The sequence below is a fragment of the Electrona antarctica genome, assembly GCF_951216825.1.
Source record: "Electrona antarctica genome assembly, chromosome: 17".
Lineage (NCBI taxonomy): Eukaryota > Metazoa > Chordata > Actinopteri > Myctophiformes > Myctophidae > Electrona > Electrona antarctica.
In genome coordinates, this window is record NC_136798.1 from 6,509,642 (window position 1) to 6,525,659 (window position 16,018).

Sequence of the window (16,018 nt, forward strand, 5' to 3'; positions counted from 1 at the left end):
CTGAAGTCTTAATGTGTTCTCTTGTAGATTGAGCAGCTGAGCGAGGAGCTGGACATTGTGAAGATCGATAAACTGTTGTCTCAATCTGTAAGTCTATTCATGTCTATCTGGTATTGATGTTCAATTTTATATAGTGCAGTCTTTCTCACTGCTTTTCTCCCCTCTTCTGATACTCATGAAGGATCTTAGTGACGCAAACGAAAAGCTCACTCTTCTGACGGCAAATGCAGCCAGAAGAGCTGTACAGATGTCATCAAGGCTCCAGGATTCTGTTGAGCAGCTTCAGGTGACCCACCCCACCCCCTTTATTAAAGTTGGTCTTAAAAAAAAGTGACATGGTGTTTGTCATTGCTTGATCACACCACTGTTTTAGTGGTGTGGCTATTGTGACTCTACCTATGTTTGTAAATGTGTACAAATCTTTATATTTCATGCCCTTCTCTAGTTAACCCTGTGGAGGCATGCTGAAACATTTTCTAGCAAACTATATTATGGTAATGAACTGTTTCAAGTGTTTGTTTTGTTTTTACCATGTGTCTACTTTTTCATATTGACAGAATTATCTCCATGGATTCCAAGTTTTCATGGACAATCTTTGTTCAAGTACCACGACCCAGTCCCAGCAGGAGGCCTATCAAGTGCAGATTAGCCTGGTGCTCAATTTTGCATCTCTTCATTATCCCACAAAGGAGGCCTTTGTTGTTCTATCTCGGAATATTGATTGGATCTTGCTGAAGAAGCGGGTAAAGCTCATCAAACAAGTTCTTTTTATGTCTTTGTACTAATTGGTAATTCAGCATTTAAAATATTCATTAGGGATTTCCCAATATACTTTTTTTCATTCCCGATACCACAAACCTGCCATAGTGTCAACCCAGTGCTGAGCACTGTGGTAACACAATGGTATTTCTGTGCTTAACTGACCAGCCAACTGGCCTGACCTGAACCCCACAGAGAATCTAGGTTGTGTTGTCAAGAGGAAGGTGTGAGACTGAACAATACAAATTAATTTACGGCTGTTATCAAAGCAAACCTGGGCTTCCATAACACCAACACAACCTACTCTCAAACTTTTAATGGCAAACTGCTCTATTTCTGAACACATTGTCCACATCTATATTCAGAAGTGGACACACAATCCCAGGTTGTTGACCGGAGCTGCACAAATCAGGGACTTGTTAAAAGCAACATGTTAAGTCATGACAATAATTAGTATGGAAAATTTAAATCTATATCAAACAAAACATGTCTTCAAAAATCTATTAATTATAACTTTAGTTGACATTTAGTAGGGAAACACTGTTTTAATAGACTAGTCGGCTTGCTGTGCACATCTCGATAGTTTCAAAAGCCTTCATATCATGAGAAATGTAGAGGAACTGATTGTCTCCTTGGTCCTCAGGTGCTGCTGAAATCATATGCCCAGGACTTCATGCATGTATTTGAGGACTTGTTCCAGAAGGACTTGGACCTGTTTGAGGAGAAGCGGCTGCAGGATGTCCTCATGTGTAAGGCAGAGGCCACCTTGTTCTCTGTGGCAGATGAAGACTTCCAGGAACTGTGGCAACAAAGCCTGACTGAGCTGCTGGATAAGAGGCACTTCTACCTCCAGGTGATTTTACTTTAGGCACCATTTATTTCATTTATGGATTGTAATTGTATTTTCTCTGAATTTATGCTTTGGAAAAAGGGCTTAGATTTTTAAATGAGTAACATGCGTAACTCAACATCATTTGGAATACAGCAAATACCCAATGTCTTGGAAAAATTGAACCTGTGGAGAGAGCTGACTGACAAAGAGCTGTCTGATGAACTCGGGGAGACCGAACGCTTCACTGAACAGCTGCGAGAACTGAGCAACAACCAGCATCTCGATTCAACTTCATTGGACAGCATCTTCAGCAGTCGGGTCACATGCCGTTCTGCAGGGCTGGACAACAAGAAAAGGACTTTGGAGGTAGGGCTGTCGGCGATTCATGATTTTAATTGTGTTTTGGCATTGATCGTACAGATCAAAATTACATTTATGTTCGCCTTTTAGCCCTTTTAAACAAAACATTCATTGAAGTGGTCAAACTAATTGGAAGCATTTTCCATAAAACTAATGGTCTCAGATATTTCATAACTGGGTTGGTTGTTGGAGGCTAAAGCCTCAATCTGTGATTTCTTCACCTGGTTGGCAGCAGGAACAATATTACTACATCATTTTATGTAATGTGTTATATTGTTTAGGAAATGCCGCTAGTGTGGGGAGGTCCTTTCACATGGTTTCACAAATCGCATATATCGGGATGCTGTGGTTAATGTTGCCACCGTCTTTGTTTGCAAACTGCAGGCTCTACGCGGTGACATCTGTCCCCTGTTTACCAAGGTGAAGATTCTCAGGGGAGATGCTGCTATTCAGCTGAAACAGGAGATGAGCAACACAGCCACTCTGCTGCAGACTCGAGAAGAGATCACTCCACTCAAGACTGAGGTTGGCCTTCTCAAGGAAAATCAACAACTCATTCTGCAGCTCCAACAGTCTGAGAAACAAATAGAAGTGAGTCTTCCTTCATAATGGTGTCAATCCTTCTTCATAATGGATTGCAGGCACGATTTGTAATCTGTTGTGGCATTTTAACTTGGTTTATTACATGGCTTGGTTGAATAAAATCCCTTCAGGATGATTAAACACCTCGACTTAGTGGTGTTTTAATTATCCTGTTGGGATTTTATTTCTCGCATGACTGCCGACCCGTTATCCATTACCTAGCGGTGGCTCCCAGGTTACACGTTGTCACTTGCGCACACTTTACATTCACATCTTACACCACTCACAATACTGACTTCCACACTATTTGTGTTTGTTTAGTAATTTGTGTAAACCTTTACTATTTCTTGTGGCCAAAGAGCCAGGTCATAACGGTGGAGACCACTACATTGTCATACCCTGTTTGCAGGCTCTGCTGGGGCAAATGACGCAGTTGGAGCAGGCACAGGTCAATGCCACGTCTACTCACAAAGAGGTCACTCAGCTACTCCAGACCCAATTGCAGGATGTGTATGCAGAAGTCCAAACTCTAAAGGATAAGCTGCAGTCAGTGAAGGTATGTTCAAGCATGGGTGCTCTACTAAACATAGCAGCTCCTTAAGCAAGTTTAAGGGTGTCTGGGAGTAAGTCTATGTGGCAGGTTAGGTTGTCCCTTTTGGTGGAGGGGAGAAGAGTGGACTACCACTCTACACCAGACTGCTGTATGAAGGAAAATGTTCAAATCAAAGTCTGCAGCATGTGGCATATACTGCCTAAAAATGTATCAATTATTTACATGCAAGCGTGCCAGATCAGTGTCCAGTCTCTTTACTTCTCTTCCCTTTCTGTGAACTGCCTAGCTGGGCACAGTTGCGGAAATTGTCTTAATGTTCCCTATCACAAGCAACAACTGGAGATCTGTCATTAAACAGGTTTAGTGTTTAATTTGCCTTTTTATTAAAGGCTTTCAAATACTATGGATTCGATTTGTTTTGATGCAAACTGAGCCTTAAGAATCTGTTTCCTTTTTGTTTAGACTACTGAAGAGCAACAGCCCCTGGCAATGGAGGCGAAAAGGCTGAAGTCTGAACTGGTTAAAATGCAGTTGGAGTTGACCTCTCAGTCCACTGACTATGATGGACGGTAAGGACATGCACTGCTTATTTTTTGTTCATTCCTTGCGTGCCTCAATTTATAGCCCATCAATGTTGTTCTAAACTGTAGTTTTCAACTCCATACCACTGCTTATATCTTATTGGGTGCATTCCCCCTGGTGTCCCTGGTCTAAATCAGTCCCGGTATTACTTTATTCTGGTCCTGCGGAGCTAGTGAACCGGTTTAGGGAACCAAAGCTGTGTTCTTTCTCCAGACTGCAGACCTTGAACAAAGCCCTCGACGAGAAGGCAATGGAACTGAGGCTGCTGAAGATGAAGATGAGGACGTCCCAGCAGGAACAGGAGTGCTCATGTAAGTAACCTGTGCATGGAAACCTTCGAGCTTTGTACAGTTGTACAGTAAATTAACTTTGGCAAGTAACCAGGCAGTCATTTGAGGGCCTTGTCTTCAGACCTATACATTTAAAAAGTATATTGTAGAGTAGACAAACTTGCATATCATAGCTAGAATCGGGGAGCATTTGAGTCTGGTTGTAAATTCCCATTGGGGTGTCATTCAGTCCTACAGGGTAAGGAACTCTGTGGAAAACTGAGCAAGGCAAAGGGGGCTACTGTTGAGAGCAGCACTCACCTGGAAGAAGTCAAACGGCTTCAAGTGAAAATTACAGAGCTGGAAAGGTATGTGCGATATCAGCTGAACATTCACTGTATTGCTTTGATATTCCACGTGTGATAATAATCTTTATAAAGGTTGTATGTTAAGAGTTTTTACCAACAAGTGACGTTCTAATTGGTGAAATAAATCTCTGTTCCTCTGGTCACAACAGCCAGGTGTCTGGTCAGCAGAAGGAGACCACCAAGTGGAAGGGCAGGGCTGTGATGCTGAAAGAAAAGACCAAGGTGTCTGGTGCTGACAAGCCAATGCCACGGTCACCCTGCACTCCTACAAAGAGGCAACTTCCTGTGACCTTCGGCAGCTCCCATCTCAACTCTCCAAAGAAGACTCCCAGGAAGATCCCGGACTCTCCTCGGGCCACTGCACCCGGCGCAGCCAAGAGCAGCTCCTACTTTGACTTGGAGTCCGAGACGAAGTCAAAGAACCAGCCATTCCAGTTCTTTGACAACTCAAGCCTCGGATCGACAGCAGGTGAGTTGCATAGCATTTAACAGTGGTGGAAAAGGTACTCACAAAAGTGTCAATAGAGGGTATGCTCATGCATAAAGTGAGTGGCAAAGTGAATTTAATGTTTATTGCATCAGATAGGACTTTTCTGTTTGGCTGTCAAGGCAGATTGAGTAAAAGTACATTTTTGAGGCATTTCTACTTTACTTGCGTACAGTACTCGAGTACATGTACTTAAGTTACTTTCCAGCACTGGCATTATATATTATACCTGTTGTGTCATGAAATGGTCTAATATCCTAAAATGGATCTTATTTCTTGAACTAGCAATGGCGGAGGATTCCATTTCTCGTGATGGCGGTAATTTATTAACATTAATCTGGTGTTTGGGACAATCACTTTGGGTATCACCACCTGGGGCGTATATACCTGTCCTGTACACAGTTTTGAGGCAGTCTGTAACGTCTGTGGTTTCGGGGTGAAAACACTTGATTCTTTACAATCCATCTCACACTGATTTCATATTTAGACAATGCTGGATAGGGCTGGGCAATTAACCAAAATATTTAAACTGATATTTAGAACCAATAACCGACTTGTCAAGAGTTTTTTTTTTCTCCTTTTGATAGTCAAATCAAGTTTGAAATGGTCGTGATGTGATATTGATTTGTAGTCTTATCGCCCAGCCCTTATGGCCTTCAGTCAGTAATGTGCAACCAGTTACTTTGCCGTATGACAAATAGTGAAAATATCTAAACTCGGGATGGTTACCAGATATATCAGTGTGAGCTTGTAGATGGGCTATTTTTGTTTTAATCTTAAATTGGAAGAGGAAAACAAGTATATTACATTCCCAAAATGGGGGCACCAGTGTTCATGTGGGTAATATTGGGTCCTGTTGAGGTGCACAATATAATATGGTATTAGACTATCTAACTGCAAATTAGAATTATTATAGGAAGGCACCCTTTTGGCACAATGTTCTGACCCATTTGTCTGTAGCCTATTGTGAATGTATGTCAATGAGTTGTATGTTATTTTAATCTGAAATGTCTCTTATTTGCAGGTGCCGAGAAGGTGGACGAATGGTGGCCAAAGTCACCAAACCAGGAAGAAATGTGCAAGTCCCAGTAACCTGCCTAATAACTAATTAACCTTTTGGTCTGTTTTTATATTTGTGTTTTTATATATTTATATGTTTTATAGTTCAGTTGTACAGTTTTTGTTTAATAAAGTTATGCTGTATACTGAAGTTGACTTGTGTAAACTTTGTATTGATCGTGTGCAGTCCATTCCCTTGTCACTCCAAATGGTTCATGATCACAATCGTGCATAAAAAGACTACACCCTTTTTATTTTTTTACTTTGACCACATGCAGCTCCAAAATGTGTTTATTCATGTAGTGTTTAACTCGCAATGCTTTATTACAATAATTACACTTATTGGTTCATGATAAGATTATAATGTATTAAAAGTATTCATCAAAAAACAGGAATTAAAAAAATTCCAAAAAGGTAGCACATCCAAATATTAAACTAGAAAAAGTGCCCTTCTGGGCACAGGTCTCCACCAGGAGGGGGGGGGGGGGGTGGGTGTGTGTGTGTGTGTGTGTGGTACCACAATCGGACGCTGCGTTGAGTAGTTGTGGCGATTTGTACAAAGCGGGCTACTCCTGAAAAGTTTAGAAGCCAATCGTAGCTAATGAGGGTGGATTATGAGAAATCAAACAAACCCGTCTTGATCACATGACTATGAAGAGCATGTGTACCGATTTGCGTAAGGAGTAATATTACAAAATGTGTTTTACATATGTCGGCCTCCTGGTGGCGCTATAAAGAGCAGATGTGAAAAATTCCAGGCAAAGGTTTTTCCTTGGCCTCTAGGGAGTTGGCATACAAAGTTATCCACAGATCCGTGCAGTTAGAGGTAAAAACACTTTTCGGCCAGTTATAGCGCCACCATGAGGCTGAGTTGAAAATGTTCATTTGGCATTTCTTCCTCGGCCTAGTGGGAATGTGTGTGCACAATTTAACGGAAATCACACGATGTGTTCATGATTTGCAGCATTTTGTTTGAAACTGAGCACTCCTGCGAACTTTGGAAGCCAATCTTAGCCAATCAGGATGGAGTCTGAGAAATCTGAAAGACGTGTTTCGTTGAATGGCTCTAGAGAGACTGTGTACCAATTTGCGTGATGTTTGGACAAAATCTGTAGGTGTACTGTCCAAAAACTTGTTTTGCACAAAGCGGCCTCCTGGTGGCGCTATAACAGGCCGTTCTGGAAATTTTGGGGCAGAGGTTCATCGTTGGCATCCAGGGAGTGCGAGTGCAAAATGTGGCATCGACCGGGTTAACGGTGCCGGAGATTAGCTGGTCACAGACGGAAGGACGGACGGACGGACGGACGGACGGACACACACACGGACGGACGGACGGACGGAGTGCAAAACATACTCTCTCCCCATGCCTTCGGCCTGGTGGAGACAACTCTCTCCCCATGCCTTCGGCCTGGTGGAGACAACAAGCGGTGGACAAAGTACTCACATTTCCATTTCTTTATTGGCACACACCAAAAAGGAACGCTTACGCGTTTCGGCTATGCAGCCTTCATCAGAGCATGCTCTGATGAAGGCTGCATAGCCGAAACGCGAAAATGGAAATGTGAGTACTTTGTCCACCGCTTGTTTAATCTTTGGATGTGCTACCTTTTTGGAATTGTTTTAATTCTTGTTTTTTGATGTATACTGGATTTGGGTCTGGCACTCCACTGAAAACCATTGCTGATGCGCAACCTTTTTCTCATTTAGTATTAAAAGTATTATTCTACTCGGTATATACCATGATGATCCTTGCAAATAAAGTGTCCAGAATTATGAAGTAGTGGGTACTTGACCTTAAAGTCATAGTAATTACCTGTTGGTATAATGAACACTTTAATACTACATGAAGCATTCTAATTGGTAATAGTTATAAGAATGCTTTGATGCCAATGCGTTATCTATAGACATGAGATGCAGTCTATGGACATGAGAGCCAACCCCCTTCCCTCGTTGGGCTATGTTTAATAACACTATGACCAGTAAGAGGCCTTAATAATAAAATGGGCGACAAGCGACAGGGCTGAGACACTACCGGAATAATTTGATTTATTTTATTAACAGATTGGAGAATTGCAGTACATTTCAAGCACAACTCTATACATAACTGGACGACACCATAAAGTATTACACTTGTTTACAATGGGGCCCACCATGTTAAATTCATCATAGTCACTTCATTATGTCAGCACTGTCAGAAGTTTAAATTGTCTCATAAGCATTGCGGTCCAAAAATAAACTGTCGCTATTGTTGGAGTTGTCTGTCATCACAACTGTAAACTGTCAGAGAAAACGTTAATGTTACTGCCGTCGAATTACAAATTTCTCAAAGTCAGTTGATTCTTTTTTATCTATGAGTCAAACCACCGCGATAAATGATCATAGGAAATGGATGGGAAAGTCATAGATAATCATCATGACAGTCATGTTTCAGGGCTATGGCAGTCAAAATGACTAAAGTGATCTTTATAATCTTAATAGCCTACTTGGGCACAAACTAACTATTTTATAAGAACAATATTGATGTAACTAGATTCGAGCTATATTTTATTACAGAGATATAACTTGGTTATAGCACTTTCTGATGTCAGGACTTTTGCGTGTTTGCATAGCATAAGCCTATATAACTACCGTGAGCAATTAATTGGCAGCATAGAGTTATGGATATTATCCATAGAGTAATAGATATCATAATCAGTAGGCGCTCTGAGTCCCATCACATTCTGTTCTAGGGATTCACTGAAGATTACATGCGAGCTTCGCGGACCAATCAAAGCACCCGAGCGTAAGCCAATGAAAACCAAGGGCTGGAAACTCGGAAACCATTGGATTGGAATCGGAATCTTCTTTTTCGCAGTTAAGTGCATAGATATATTTATTACATGGCTTGGTTGAATGCTTGATTCTGATTGGTCAATCGCTTAATTCAGCGGTGAGTTATCTCATGATAATGACCGCTCCGCTGTATAATGACCGCTGCCTAATCAAACCCTCTGAGCACCACCAGCTGCGCGGCTGCGCCCGCTTGATTTACTGCCGTTTCCAACATAACAGCCATGTAAACACACACACTACTGACACACAATGTAATTTACAGCTAAACATTGCTCTTAAAAATGTTTTTGAAAACATTTGAGCGAGAAATAGACGAAGCAGCTGGACCCGAAAATGGATTCTATTTGATCAACTCACTTCCTTGTTTTCCGACAGTGCTTCAGCCCTGCAGCTGGGCAGACGCAGCCAGCGCGAAGTTATGGAATACTTTTTTTGTTGTGTTTTGGATCAATGGATTAATTTATGTTAGTTAGCCATGTAATAAGCGGGATAATATCTGGCTAGGTGGTCATTGTCGGGATATAATTCACCTTCAGGGAGTGTAACCACCTCGGCTTCGCCTCGGTGGTTAAACTCCCTGTCGGTGAATTATCTCCCGACAATGACCACCTAGCCAGATATTATCCCTTACATAAACACTAGATGGCTCAAGGCGGAGTTTCAGACGTCGTTCACCCGGCAGCCATCTTACTTCGGGGCTACAGTACAGTATGTTCAATGGCAGCTCAAACAGAAACAGTCATAACTCGCTCAAATCTTGACGGATTTACAAACGGGTTGGTTTATTACAAACGTTGTCAACGTGGCTATGATTCAGGACGCTTATCTGTTTAATTTATGTTTTTTATATGAACGTCGTATAAAATCTGGGGGTTACGAATGTAACCAAAGTTCTATAACAGCGAGCAAGGCTGCTCACTATGGGAGTTTGCGCCTCCTGGCGTGAACACAGAAGCATTTATTTATAAGCTCACAGACAATATATGGGCTGGGACTTTAAGACGCAAAGGACGTTGACCCCGCCCGCCGGTGCGCTGGTATAACAGTCAGTCAACGCCCTGCGGCCTCATTCGATAACAATTGTTCTCTTCTCAAGCAAACAAGAAGGGAATCTTGGTGAGCAGCCTTGCTCGCTGTTATAGAACTTTGGTTACATTCGTAACCCCCAGTTCTAATAATCAGCTTAGCAAGGCTGCTCACTATGGGAGACTTCATTAACTCCCTTATTGTCATCGCGAAGTCTGGACCCCTAGGGCCCGTACCCTCATCTGTGAGAAAAGGACCACAGTACGTCCCACAACAGGACCACTGCACCTTATTGGGAAGGCCAACAGACCAAGTCTGCCAAAAGTGCCTAAGAGGGGCCGACAGAACAAACTGTCGTAACGCCCCGGAGAAAACCAACGTCCCCCGTGGGGAACTAAGCCTCTCCCTCACCTGGAGGCTACGCCCAGGACTGCATGCGCCACTGGCGCCGCTGTCACATCCAGTCTATAATAGGTGGCAAACGTGGAAGACGATGCCCAACTTGCAGCGGAACAAACATCCTGAACAGAGACCCCCCTACAGAGGGCCCAGGACGATGCCATTCCCCTCGTGGAATGTGCCTTCAACCCTACGGGAGGCACCATATTCCTGCCAGAGTAGGCCCGCTCTATAGCCTCCACGATCCACTGGGAAAGCCTAATCTTTGAGATAGGCAGTCCCACCGTCTTGGGATCCCAGGAGACAAACAGTTGTGTAGTCTTCCTCGTCGCCTTAGTCCTGTCCAAATACAACCTCAACGCCCTCACCGGACAGAGGTTATGCCTCCTCCTATCCTCCTCAGAGGCAAAGGGAGGCGGACAGAACGCCGCCAAGTCCATCGGAACCGGGGTAGCTAGGCGGTTCTTAGGCAGAAATGCTGGATTGGTCTTCATGACCACCCTTGCATCTCCATTGAATCTCATGCATTCCGCACTCGTCGACAAAGCATGGATATCACTGACCCTTTTAGCGGTCACCAAAGCTAGCAATAACGCTGTCTTCAGCGATAATAGCTTCATACTCAACCCCTCCAAGGGCTCAAATGGCACCTGGGACAGAGAGTCCAAAACCAGAGCAAGGTCCCACGAGGGGACCAGAGACTTGGTTACCGGATGAAGGTGGCTAGCCCCCTTCATGAACTGGCGCACCAGTGGGAGCTGGCCCACCGTCTTGTCCTCAAACCCGATGTGGCAGGCTGAGATAGCAGCCAGATACACCTTAACCGTACTAAAGGCTCTGCCTTTGTCCAGGAGGTCCTGGAGGAATGACAGTATGACCCTCACTGGTGCTTGAAACGGCACAACTTGAGCTGGTGAACACCAGTCCTCAAACAGCCGCCACCTCATATCATAAGCATCCCTGGTCGACTGCGCCCTCGCACACTGAATAGTGTCGATGACGCTCTGGGGAAGACCCTCCGCGCCAAGATTCAACCTCTCACGGGCCAGGCCCAGAGGTCTAGATCTTCCGGCCGTGGGTGGAATATCTCGCCTCCCGCCTGGGTCAGTAGGTCCCTGCGCAACGGAAGTTGCCAGGGCCGGTCGCACAGGAGAGGGACTATGTCCGACCTCCAAGAGCCCCACCCTGGGGCCACTAAGATCACTGACAGGCGCTGCGTTCTCACTCTCTCCAGCGTGGGAAGGATGAGAGACAACGGGGGGAACGCGTAAAGTAGGCCCTGGGGCCATTGGTGCGCCAGGGCATCCAAACCCAGCGGAGCCGTCCCTGCTATGGAGAAGAACAGCGGACACTTGCTGTTCTCGTCCGACGCAAACAGATCCACTTGTGGCCTGCCGAACCTCTCCCATATCTGTCTGGCCACTGTTTGATGCAGTGACCAAGCCGCATAGAGGTATCGGCCCCTGGACAACAGATCCGCCCCCGTGTTCAGGAGTCCCGGAACGTGGGAGGCTCTGATCGACAGAAGGTGCTCGTCGCACCATAACGTCAGTCTGTGTGCTAGCGCATGCAGTTTGGTGGACCGTAGGCCCCCCTGTTTGTTGACATAGCACATTGTCGTCGTGTTGTCCGTCCTGACCAGGACATGGCAACCGCTGATGAACGGTTCGAAATGCTGCAACGCCAACATTACCGCCATCAGCTCTAGGTAATTTATGTGGGCAGACTTGATGCTGCCACTCCATACACCTCTGGCTGCCCTGCCTTCGTGGGTGGCACCCCACCCCGACAGGCTGGCATCCGTCGTGAGTACTTTCCGGGATACGACCATCCCCATAATCACGCCTTCTGAGAGGAATTGAACGCCTCTCCACTGACGTAATGCCTCGAAGCATCCCACCGATACGGTCACAGGATGCTGACAACGATGTTGTCCTACACCCAGTGACTGCATCCACCTCTGAAATGGTCTCATGTACAATCTGCCTAGCCGAATAACGGATATTGCAGAGGCCATGAGACCCGCCAACCTCTGACAGGTCCGGAACGGGACCCTGTTGCCCGTCTGAAACAACGCCAGACATGACTGAAACGAGCGGATCCTCTCGTCGGAGAGACGCGCCGTGAAAGACACAGCGTTCAACGTCATGCCTATGTAATCTATCGATTGTGTCGGCACCAACACGCTCTTGGCGTAATTTATGCTGAAACCCAGAGACGTCAAGTGATCTACCACCCAGCCTGTGTGTAGTCGCAGTGTTGACGCTGAGTCCGCATAAATTATCCAGTCGTCTACATACATTGCTACCCGAACGCCCCGCTGGCGCAGCGGGGCGACGGCTGCCTGTGTACATTTCACGAAAGTCCTTGGACTTAGTGACAGCCCGAACGGAAGGACCAGATATTCGTATATCTGTCCCTTGAAGCCGAACCGCAGGAATTTCCTGTGTGGTGGGTAGATGGGAATGTGGAAATACGCGTCTCTTAGATCGAGAGTTGTATACCAGTCCCCTCGGCGCATCATGCGCAGCAGAGCCTTGCTCGTGAGCATTTTGAAGTGAAACACTTTCAAATAGCCGTTCAGAGCACGTAGGTCTAGAATGGGCCGCATGCCCCCCCCTTTCTTTTTCACGAGAAAGTAGCGGGAGTAAAACCCTGTGTTGCTCTGCTCCATGGACACCACACGTATAGCCTTCTTCTCCAACAGAGACGTTATCTCGTCCTGGAGAACCTCGGCTGCCTGACCACTCGCTTGCGAGAACAGAACGTTCCCACAAGCGGGAGGTCTTCTGGCAAACTGTAGTTTGTACCCCTTCGAGATGGTGTTCAACACCCAAGGATGAACACCACACCGATTCCATTCCTGCAGACACAGCGCCAGAGGAGTTGAAGCCAGCTCTGAACCCTTTTGTGGCAGAGCGGCGCCCCTTACGGTCAGAACCTGGGCCTGGGGCCTCTGTCCTGCAATATGGACCTGGGGCCCTGGCGCTGTGTCCACGGCAGCTACGCTTGCAACTCGGCCGACTGCCACGGGCCTCCTTGAAGGCCCGGGCTGTGGGCCCATCCCCCTCAGTTTCAAATGACGATCCATGAGACCGGTTTTCAGTAGAGAACACTGCTTTATTGGAAATCGTGGTGGCACAGAAAATACAGGAGAAACATTTATTTTCGAAAAACAAGTCCTCTTTCTGTCCACACTGAGAGCGTCCGGCATGAGGCCCGTGGCCACTATGCCGCGCTTCAAAGAAACTCGGGGAAGGGTGGGGGAGACTGTGTCCGACGTCTCCCCGTGGGGCGGGTCTGGTTATTTCGCCTTCCCGCCGGGTGGCCCTCCTTTCTTAGCCCCATTGCGGGGGCCGCCGGCCGGAGAGGCAGAGGGGCGCCTCCTATCGACCTTCTTGCGGTTGCGAGGTGGGCGGGAAGATGAGGCAGACGCCGACGGAGCCCTCTGGGCGTCGGGGACTTTGAAGGTGTCCCTCCTGGACCTGGAACGATCGACCCTGTCCTTGGTGCGCTCGTAGGTCGGCCTGTAGGGTTGAGCCTGTTTGGGCCGTGCTCCCGTCGCCGGGAGACAAGCGCCGATGACCTCCGTGTCAGTCTTCGTCTGTCCGTCGCGGGAGCGCATCTCCTCCAGCATGGACGCGAAGAGTGTCGAAGTGGAGACCTTCTGTTCCAGTGGAGTGCGTCCCACCTTAGGGGACAACTCCAACCACCTGGCCCTCTCAAGGACCAGTAGTTTCGCCATGGTTCTGCCCACCATCTCCGTCTGGGCCTGAGTGAGACGGAGGAGCTCAAGGTGCAGGCGCCTCAACTCAGCCATGCGTTCGGGGGTAGGCTTGTCACCCACCTCCAGCAGGACGTGAGACACTGACCCTTGCAGAAGGGTCGTGGCGTTCAACGCTCTGGCCGCGGTCGAGGCGCACTTGTAGGCAGCCTTGTTGACTTTGGAGTCGTCCTTGTCCGTAGGCAAGGAGAAGTCCGGGTCCTTATTGAAGACATTGGGGTTAATACCCATGAGCCAGCCGGCGAAGGACTTGTCCATCGGAGGCATGGCCTCGAGGCCCGCCTCCCGTTGTCCTGCGCAATCAAGCAGTTTAAAGCCTCCGCTCAGGGAGGTGGAGGCTGCGTAGGGCTGAGCCCAAGACACCATGAGGGAGTTCAGGAACCCGCCATCGAGGGGGATCTCAGCCTTGGTCTGGGGCTTCGCTAGGTCGCCCTGAATCCTCCTGCGAAACTGTTCACACAGGGTGTATTTAGCCACTGGAGGCTCAAGACTGGCTGGCCAGACCAGATCACAGCGAGCTGTAGCCTTCTTGAACAACTCGACGATGTCAGTGTTGTCATAGTGGAGCTGTGGTTCAGCTGGGGCCGCCGTTGCTGGATCCGTCGGAGCTGCAGCGGGGCCGGCTGGGGCTGCAGCAGCAGTAGCCGGTGCAACTTCTGCAGTAGCTGGTGGTGCTGGAGCGGCGACGTCGGCCGCCTGAGCGGTCTCGACGACTGGAGGCAGGGCTGCCTCCTCAGCGTCGCTCTCGCTGCTGCCGCGGCTCTCTCCATCATCCTCCTCGTCAGAGGTGTAGGAGGATGCTGACTCCTGAGATGAGGACTCCCCGGAGCTCATCTCAGCGTTGTCCCTTCCAGGAGCCTGCTCCACGCTTGCGTCGTCGTCCGCAAGAACGACAACGTCAGGAGCGTCGGGGAGTGGAGCGTCCATGTCAGCGGACCACTGCTTTACTCCCCGCTTCACAGCGGCGGCGTAGGCCCTCTTTGCCACAGTCGCTGCGACGGCGTGTGCCGCCTCCTCAGGAGTGGCTCCCTGCTTCCTCGCTGCATCGTAGGCGTCCTGTGCTGCAGCAGACGTGAGGGACCGGGCTGCCTCTCCGGGGGTCGGGGCTCCGATGAAGAGGCTTGGAGAGTAGCGGTTAGGGTCAGCTGCCTCCCTGGAGGCTTCCTGACGCTGGGCTTCGTCCTCTCTCCCCCGTGCGTGGGCGACCCGCTGTGTCCGATACGCCCTGTGGGAGCGCTTTCGTCTGCTACGCTTAAGGATGTCGGAGAATGCAGAGCAATGTGGGCATCGCTCTGGGTTCTCCACCGCCTCCACAGCATGGCCATAGCCCAGACAGTAAAGACATTCGTCGTGCATGTCGTCATGGGAGAGCAGGCCCCTGCATGACTTGCAGGCCCTCTGCATGCACTGGCTATCAGCGTCCACTAGGGCGCGACGGCGTCGACGACGAGCCTTGGTCGGGGACTCAGACATCTTACAATGCTAAGAAGCACGTGGAAGCTACAAACAAGGCAAATGGGGCCGAGTTAGTAGGCAGTCACGTTCAAAGTGGAAGCTAAAACAGAGCTATTGCTAGCTGCTGTGAAAGACCTTCACTTTATGTGGAAACTAAAACAGGGCTATTACTAGTCACTGTAAAAGACGTCACGTGCGTGTGGAAGCTAAAACAGAGCTATCGCTAGCTGCTGTAACAGACCGTCACTTTGTGGAAACTAAAACAGGGCTATCACTAGTCACTGTAAAAGACGTCACGTGCGTGTGGAAGCTAAAATAGGGCTATCGCTAGCCGCTATTAAAGACCGTCACAAACGTGGAAGCTAAACAGTATTATTACTAATTACTGCTCAGATCACCACTCCGTCGAGGGCTAAACCACAGGACGTGTGTGTGTTGGCTAGAGCGGGCTATTACTAGCCACCGCTAAACGCCGCCACACGTGTGGAAGCTAAACGGGTTGTAACACCGTTCAAGTCCGTCACACGTTCGAGACCCTGAGGCCAACGAAAGTTCGTGTGGAAGCAAAAACTGGCTGTTGCTAGCCGCGCTACAGACCGTCACACAGGTAATTTATAGTAGAACTAACTACAACGCTAGCTAGGGCCACGCCGGGCCACTATGCAAAGCTA

At 47.8% G+C, this 16,018-nt stretch overlaps 1 protein-coding gene across 1 annotated transcript in view; it reads left to right on the forward strand.

The window, feature by feature from the left end:
* The window catches only part of cenpe (centromere protein E), a 30,066-nt gene extending 24,064 nt beyond the window's left edge, over positions 1-6,002 (forward strand). Inside the window, exons 44-56 of the mRNA XM_079525684.1 lie at positions 28-87; positions 182-286; positions 558-743; positions 1,403-1,612; positions 1,745-1,957; positions 2,336-2,542; positions 2,943-3,089; positions 3,549-3,655; positions 3,882-3,979; positions 4,188-4,305; positions 4,455-4,774; positions 5,078-5,110; positions 5,817-6,002. Of these exons, the coding sequence (XP_079381810.1) occupies positions 28-87; positions 182-286; positions 558-743; positions 1,403-1,612; positions 1,745-1,957; positions 2,336-2,542; positions 2,943-3,089; positions 3,549-3,655; positions 3,882-3,979; positions 4,188-4,305; positions 4,455-4,774; positions 5,078-5,110; positions 5,817-5,884 (1,872 nt within the window). The 3' untranslated portion in view covers positions 5,885-6,002. The remainder of the gene's footprint in view (positions 1-27; positions 88-181; positions 287-557; positions 744-1,402; positions 1,613-1,744; positions 1,958-2,335; positions 2,543-2,942; positions 3,090-3,548; positions 3,656-3,881; positions 3,980-4,187; positions 4,306-4,454; positions 4,775-5,077; positions 5,111-5,816) is intronic.
* The last annotated feature ends 10,016 nt before the right edge of the window (positions 6,003-16,018 follow it).